Source organism: Anguilla anguilla, chromosome 7, assembly GCF_013347855.1.
Source record: "Anguilla anguilla isolate fAngAng1 chromosome 7, fAngAng1.pri, whole genome shotgun sequence".
In the NCBI taxonomy this organism is placed as follows: Eukaryota; Metazoa; Chordata; class Actinopteri; order Anguilliformes; family Anguillidae; genus Anguilla; species Anguilla anguilla.
In genome coordinates, this window is record NC_049207.1 from 37,112,244 (window position 1) to 37,120,749 (window position 8,506).

General features: G+C 37.7%; 1 protein-coding gene across 5 annotated transcripts in view; it reads left to right on the forward strand.

Annotated features, from left to right (window-relative positions):
- LOC118231740 (lysyl oxidase homolog 3A-like) overlaps positions 1-8,339 on the forward strand; it is a 48,398-nt gene extending 40,059 nt beyond the window's left edge. For all 5 annotated transcript variants that reach the window (XM_035425894.1, XM_035425892.1, XM_035425895.1 and 2 more), the window contains 4 exons: positions 1,093-1,208; positions 1,971-2,107; positions 2,717-2,828; positions 3,446-8,339. In XM_035425894.1, the coding sequence (XP_035281785.1) occupies positions 1,093-1,208; positions 1,971-2,107; positions 2,717-2,828; positions 3,446-3,519 (439 nt within the window). In that variant the 3' untranslated portion in view covers positions 3,520-8,339. The remainder of the gene's footprint in view (positions 1-1,092; positions 1,209-1,970; positions 2,108-2,716; positions 2,829-3,445) is intronic.
- The last annotated feature ends 167 nt before the right edge of the window (positions 8,340-8,506 follow it).

Sequence of the window (8,506 nt, forward strand, 5' to 3'; positions counted from 1 at the left end):
TGATTCAGTGGAACTGATTCCAAAGAAAAGATACTGGGAGGGGCTAGTCAACCTTCCTATGTTTAAGGTTTGTCCTTGTGACTAACTGAAGTTTTTATTTATTTATTTATTTATTTATTTATTTATTTACATAACCATCAAGTACGTTTTCCTTTACATTTTAGCATTTATCAGAAATGCTGATAAATGCTAAATATGCTCTTAAATATGAATGTCACCACTTAAGTCATCATGTATATTTAACTGGGAAACACATTTATTTGTAACGTAAGGACAATGGTTTAAATGCAGAACCACAAAATGGCGTCTTTGTCCCTTGCCACACTTTGCAAAGACTGTCTTGATTTGATGCATCTGAAGTTACATTTCACCACACCATTATTGTGCAGTTCGTAAATTAAGAAGACTCTTGGGTACAAACTGGTCTTATTTCTCTTCTATGATTAGTCTGGCAAGATAACATGAAAAGGCATTAGATTTTGCTGGCTTTTCAACAGTGCACAGTAGCAAAAACATATAGATCAATATCAATCAGGACATTTAATTTAAAATGCAGGTTTGCCGCCTTTAAAAAAGCCTTATGTTAAGTTATTATAAGTTATAATGTTGACAGATTACTGAATGGCTTCATGAAATGATTCAGGTAGAATCTGAAAAATGTAAGAGATCACCCTTTTTTTAGTCTTTGTGACCAGTTTTTCCGACATGCCAACCATTAATTAATTAGTTTTACTAAAGTATAAATATAAAGTACCAGTAATTATGTTTGCACAAATTATACAAACAGGTTACAGTATAGTCATATCCCAAAAACCTCATTGACGCAGTAGTCCATTGCCTGTCATTCTAAATCACTGCCCCCTTCTGCTCCTTGAAATGTCTTACAGGCTACATAATATTGTCACTATATTCATGGAAATCATTACAGAAACATTATTAGAAAATGACACGCTAACACATTCATAGGAGTAGGCCCTACTTGTAACTTCCTGTGGAATGTTTCACTGTTTGTGCATGTGTGTTTGCATGTGCGTGCGTGGATGTGTGTGTGTATGTGTGTGTGTGCGTGTGTGTACACGTTTGGTCCCTTAGGCACTATCACAGCATGGACATCTTCACCCACTATGACCTGCTGTCCATCAATGGCACTAAAGTGGCAGATGGCCACAAGGCCAGTTTCTGTCTGGAGGACACAGACTGCCATGAAGGTACTGTAGGATCCTAAGGTTGCAGTGGGGCAGAGGGGGATGTCTTGTTTCTGGAATCCTTCACAGATTGACTTGTCTTTAAATCCCATTTATAGCCCATCCCACCCACTAACGTGACCACTATAATTACATCATTATTAAACAATTCAAGATCAGTCAGTCTGTACAGAATCTACACACTAGCCTGTTGCCCAACCATTCTGTGTATTTTAGGCAGATTCACCAGTATTTATAGTATATGGATTGGCTGGCATGGTTTACTCACTAAAATACAAGCATATTATTTTTATATCAGTATATCTGCACAACCTTAGCAAAACAAAACAGCTAACTTCATAAAAAGCCCTTCAGTCAAAGTTGGAGCTGGGTAGCCTGTCAGTAAAAGTGGGATCGGTGGGACAAAATAGTTGGAGCGCCCTCTGTTGGTAAACCTATCGGAAGTGCCTGAAGTATGCTGGTAACCAAGAACTATTGCACATTTAAGCTGCAAGGAGAGAAAAAGATTTGTTACTTACACTGGGTGTAATTACATGTAAATTATATGTGCTCTGATGCCCTAGAATTGGTCCTCAAACAATTGTATTTTCTGCAATGTCTGTCGAGCCTTGACATTATAAAATCATTATTACTGATTCTGTACTTTACACAAGCTTGCTGCAATTGGATAGGTCTGTATTGATAATGAAATGTAATATCGAGTGCTTGTTTATATAGCATGGATGTAGATACATGTGTCTAAAGTGTATTGTGCCCATGTCACAGGAATTTCGAAACGCTATGAGTGCGCAAACTTTGGTGAGCAAGGCATCACAGTGGGCTGCTGGGATCAGTACCGACATGATATCGACTGCCAGTGGATCGATATTACTGATGTCAAACCAGGAAACTACATATTACAAGTAAGCACTGAGCCCAGAAATCTGATAGTGGTGCAGCAGAAAGTTTGGGGGAAAATTATATTTATACATTCTTCATATGAATACATACTAATAATTTTAATGACATCATTTGTATAGCACATTTTTAACATAGGATGCATCTCAAACTGCTTCAGTGAACATAAGTATAACACAAATGGAGCAAATGGCAGTGTAATAACAGTAAAATAATTATTCCAAAGTAATAGAATGTCAGTGCATCATTTTGTGAATGAAAATGCTGCTGAAAATTCCATCTTAAGCCTGCTTAAATAAAATTTCACTTTTATAAATGAAAGTGGCAGAAAGGCAGTGGAGTACAGCTATTGCAGTGGACTCATGGGCTTGAATCCCATGATTCCATGATCCTCTGAGTGACATTTTTACTGTGACTGGGATAACTAAAGTTACACTGACACAAACTTATCTGTGTTGATAGACTAAAGAGTGTAAATTATTACAGTCAAGGGAAAGTATAGGAGAGGAGGTATGAGATCTAGACTCAAGTACGAGATCACAGTGAGCAGAGTGTTTTTTTGCCTGGGTGTTTGCTGGTTCCCCTCACAATGCCCCTTGATTCCCCATGCTCAGGTGGTGATAAACCCCAACTTTGAAGTAGCGGAGAGTGACTTCACCAACAATGCCATGAAATGCAACTGCAAATATGATGGCCATCGTGTTTGGCTGCACAAATGCCATCTTGGTGAGTAACTTTACAGTGATGGCCAGGGAAAAAAGGGTATACAAGTGATTGAAATGTATACCATGTTAACCACCATAATGGCAATTTGCAAAGACACCGTAGACATAGAAATAGTCTTTAGGGGAAAAAAACATTTAAGAATACCATACAGGTGCCATTACATTTGTGTTGTGTCTTTTTGCAAAAATGTAAGCTGTGAAACTAATTGACCAAATTGAAACATGACAGCGCTGGCTGGAACAAAAGCAAATTTACTTGCCTACCAAATCTGCAGCTTAAGACACCAAGTTTTATTAAGCTCTGTCCAAATATTGTGAGGTTGCTTGTAAGAAAAGGGGGCCATTTCTTCTCCAGAAAATTCTGCTTGGAAGCATTGTTGATAGAAGAATCGTGTGATCATAATTACTGGCGGATGTTTTATGGGTCAAACCAGTGCAAGCCCATCTAAAACTCAATTAAATTTAGTTTAGATCAGTGTAATTCATAGAAGGGGTTCAGTGTATAGGATAATGCTTGTGTTTCACTGGACTGATCACTTGGTAAAACTGGTTCAGCGTAAAGCACACATTTAGTTGCAGCTAAAAGCTGACACTGAGTGGTCTCTTCTTTATCCGCAGGTGACTCATTCAGTGAAGAGGCAGAGAAGAAGTTTGAAAAGTATCCTGGGCAGCTAAATAACCAGATCTCTTAATTCAGCTGGACGTCTTCCTGAGTTATTCTATAGCTTGGAAGTCCGGAGTGGGCGTATTTAAGACCCAGATATGTAGTTTGTGTGGTCTGTGATAGTGCCCAACACTTATCAACTGAATTCAGTTGCACCTCCGACCTGGGACTAACAACCATCAGTCATTCAGAAGTTCAAACACAGAGCGATATAAGACTAGCTGATATGAAATTATAGTTTATTTTTTGTTCTTCTCGCTAAACATGACCCATCACAAATGCTGTGCAATTATTTCACAGTAACCATGTCAGTTATCCAAGTTGTAGTGCGACACTTTGGAATATAAAGTTTTTTTTATTTTTTTTTATATAATTGCCATGCAGCTTTGTATATTCTGAACTAGCTATGAAAAAAACCTGATTTCATAGAGTATGTTCTTATTTTTTTATGAATATTAATGCACAACCAAAATGAAGAATGTTTGTGTGTGAGTTTTATATGAGGATTTTAACCTGTTTTGATTTACAGCTGGGATTGCAATACATCCCTTGGGATACTGCAATGTATTGGAATTTACAGGGTGCATATAAGCACCTCAAGATACCCAACCAGACTGGTGCTGTTTTGTTCCTCATACTTATTTAGTTTCAACGGAGGTACCATTACTATCACGTCTTGGTATTCTGTGGTATATATGTAAACATCTATCAGAAGCTATGAGTAGATAATAAATAATCAATTCATAAATGAAGACAGCTAGTTCATTTAAAAATTTGAATGTTGGACTCAGTAGAAGCAAGACTCTGATGTTGCATTGTGAAACTTACATTCAAACTTCAAATTTGACAGCAGTTGCATTTGTAGTCATGAACACAATGAGGAAAATTACTCAAGGCAATAAGGGTACATTTTGAGACCTCGCTATTACCTTCAGATTCTGACAACACATTTTACATCAATACAGCCCTAATCTGAGCCTTGTATTAATGCTCACAAAAATGAACACGCATGCACTTACACATGCACACACACACACGTTTTCTTGATTTGGCTCTGTACTCCAGTTTCACATTCACATGCGGTTAAAGTGCAGATTCTCAGCTTTTATGAAAGGGTATACATTTTGGTTTCACTGAGTAGAAATTGCAGCACGTAGCACATAACACCCTCCCATTTCCAGGGACCATAATGTTTGGGACATATTAATGTTATGCAAATGAAAGTAGTCGTGTTTACTAATTTGCCACATATCCTTTGCATACATTGACTGCTTGAAGTCTGTGACACATAGTCATCACTAGATGTTGTGTATCTTCTCTGGCGATGCTCTGCCAGACCTGTACTGCAGCCACCTATAGCTCCTGCTTGCTTTGCGGCTAGTTGCCTTAAGTTTTCTCTTCAGCATACCTGCATATGAAGCACATGCTCAGTTATATTCAGATTGGGTGAATGAGTTGACCAGAGAAGAATTTCCAGTTTTTAGCTGCTAAATCTTTAGTTGATTTTGCAGTATGTTTGGGATCATTGTTTCGCTATATCAGATGATGCACCATCCAATGAGTTTGGAGGCATTTGCTTGAACCTGAGAAGACAAGATGATTCTACACACTGTACACATTCTAATACTGCTATCAGCAGTTACATCATCAATAAAGAGGAGTGAGCCAGGACCTGTGGCAGCCATGCATGCCCAATCTAAATACTCCCACCACCATGTTTCACAGATGAGGGGAGAGGTGCTTTTGAACTTGGGCAGTTTCTTTTGGCTTGAATACTTTGCTCTTGCCATCACTCTGATTCAAGCTAATCTTGGTCCTTTTGTCCACAAGACCTTTTTCCATCCTGTTTTACTGCTAATTAGGGGGTTTGCAGCATACAGTGTAGCCTCTGTAGTTCTGTTCATGAAGTCTTCTGCTGACAGCAGTCACTGACACATCTATGCCTGATTCCTGAAGTTTTTTCTGATCTGTCAGACAGTTGTCTGGAAGTTTTTCATCATAATGGTGAGAATTCTTCGGTCATCACCAGTAGAGGACTTTCTTGATCTACCAGGCCCTGAGCTCACCAGTACTCTCATTCTTCTTAACGACAATCCAAACATTAATTTTGGTAAACCTAAGGTTTAGCCTATGTCTCTGGTTATTTATTTTTTATTTCTCAGCCTTATAATGGCTTCCTTAACTTTCATTGGCACAATAACTCTGATCCTCATGTTGACAAATGCCAATAAGTCTCCAAAGGCAATCAAAAGTCTAGAATCAAGGCTAGATACCAAAAGCTCTCTTATACCTGCACTAAGGAATCAATTGTACCGACTTAACTAAGGCAGAAACACGTGAATCCATTTGTCCCAAACATTATGATGCCTTAAAATGGGGGGCTGTGTACAGTAAAAAAAAACATGCTGTAATTTCTACATAGTGAAAGCAAAATGTATAAATACACTTCATTAAATGCTGAGAATCTGCATTTTAATCATATGTGAATTGATTGATCACAAATCTAAAATTGTGTATCCTCCTGAGACCCATAGTAGAATATTTGTTTTTTGAAATTAAGACCAGAGACTCATATCCCCTACAGGGTACAAAAAATGAATTGCTGGGTCTTATATAAATTTTGATTATCCAACAGATTCATTGAATGAGTAGCGTACATTTTACATTCTATTGCTCTCTCTAAATGTAGTTTGATGTCATTTTACCTCATTTTCTGTAGTAGTGTTCCTTTTTGAACTTGAATATCAGTCTTGAATGTCATCCTGTGATTAGTTTCATATCACATTTTGACACACAATACTTGTTTTGGTGTCTTGAGGAAATGTCTCCCATGAAGACGGGAGAACTACCATGGGTGACAAAAGCATCCTACCTTATTTTGTTTGAAAGAGAAAAACAAAACAAAATGATTTGATGAGAATTGTAGCATAGCAGGCCTTTGTAATGTGGAAAAGTCCACTCTGAAATAGTCCATGGTCATTGTATACTTAAGCAGGAATTAAGCTAAATAGCTTCAGTATGTTATATATCCAATAGAACAGATTAATGTAAAGAGAAAGGTAAGCATTGTTAACCACACTGATATTTTAAGAAAATAATATGAAAAAAATCTTGTGATTATGCCACTGCTCATGTTTACCATGAAGTGACTGGTGCTGAGTGGTCTCTGATTACAATACTGTTGTCAGGATTCACTACAAGGAAACTGGGTTGTAAAGAATAATATAATTATATTTTGTTATATTATTATATTATTTTCATTAATGAATGTGGCTAAAGAATCCATTTTTATGCTACTTTTTCGGTGCACGACTTTCAGCTTTGTGAGACCTTAGCATTTATATGAAGTTGATCATTCAGGAAGATGCTAATTCCTTGTCTAAATGTGCATTAAGGCAAATGGAAACAGCTGCAATTTGCACAAAACCTAACTTGGATCTTAGCTGCATTAAAAAGCAATAATTTGGAGTGTCCTGCTGTGTGTCCTTGCTCAGTTTATGTGACATTTTTCAAACAAAAGCAATTTGGATACCCAGTCTTGATGGGTCTTTTGCACTGTTAACATAAATGTGTTTAGCACCACAATGTTAAGTAAATTCACTGCAATATTCTAATGGAAGCATAACCACTCACAACAAAATTCTGAGTGGTATTCAAGCTTCATTATTGCTTTACCTTACATTTTGGTCAGAAAAGGTGGTGCTATGCTATTGTAATCTCAGGTGATCCCAAGCAGAGAGACGTGTGCCCTGTGTAATGTGGAGAATCAGTAACTCGGTAATAAATTGTTCAGTTTGTTCCCCTGGAGAGGTTTACTTCTTTTTACTTTAAAAATCAACAAAACATGCGGTTTGACCACAGGTGCCCAAAAGTTTGCATACTACTGTATGTGCTTGAACAGAAAATGAGCAGATTGAGCAAATATGACATTAAACATAAGCCTTTTTGTTTAAAGAACAAGCTTTATTTGAGATTTCAGTATTTTATTTTTCAATCTATATATCTAGTTTTGCATTGCACCAGTGTGTACAAGGACAGTACAATAAAGCGATACAGGTTAAAGATATGTGCAGTAGCAGAGCAATTTAGCATGGAGTGAAAGGAGAAGTCAAAAAAGTGGCTCACATGATCACTTATTCTGTAAGCATAAGAGATGCCTAACTGGAGCACATCAAATAGGATTTTATGGATATTGTGCACTATCAGGTTTAAGCAATACATTGTGGGAAAGAAATGTATTTAAGATGACAAGCCATCACCACCGTGATGGATCATGTTATTAACAGAGGAAGTACGTGTAGAACTAACAAAGGCCTGACCTTGGCCAAAGTATTACTAATCTGTAGAAGTGTGCACTAAATATAAAACACAAGCAGTAAAAATCTATACACAATGTAAACACAGCTTCTGCCATGCAAACTAGGCCTTTCACAGACGTGTCGCTAAGAATAAAATCCAGCAGGAATTTGGGGAGTTGAATACATGTTTCGTGGCAAAGAAGGGGCGGGACTTAGATGGGAGAAGGGAGTACCTATTTTAATTAAAGAAAGGAAGGGGCTAGGAAATAATGGTTTCTGAGAGTTGGGAGATAATGGTGTCAAGAATAGAACCTAAGAAACCAAAGCGAACAGGTGGGAAGTACCTAAGTTAAGCTCCACAACAGGAGGAGCTGTCAAAAATGGATAAAAAGGAGATGGAAACCCCCGGGGTTTTCAGAGTGTTTGGGGAATGATTGGATGTCTTGTCTTTGAGTTATGAACGATTGTTGTTTGTATTGATCTGTGCAGATCAGCCCAAGTTCCTGTATGTAATTTTTGATTCACCTACAATAAATCCAGTTGCATCAGACTCTGGATTGTGCATAATTTTGAAGAAGCATTCAACAGTGTGGAAGAGAGCGACCCCGGCGTTTTTGGCCCAGGGCGAGGCCTGTTTTTCTCCCCCACAACATGCCTACCAATAAGATCTGATGTGATGTGCAGCTAGTGACAGCTAAAGTGTGTGTAGACAGCATC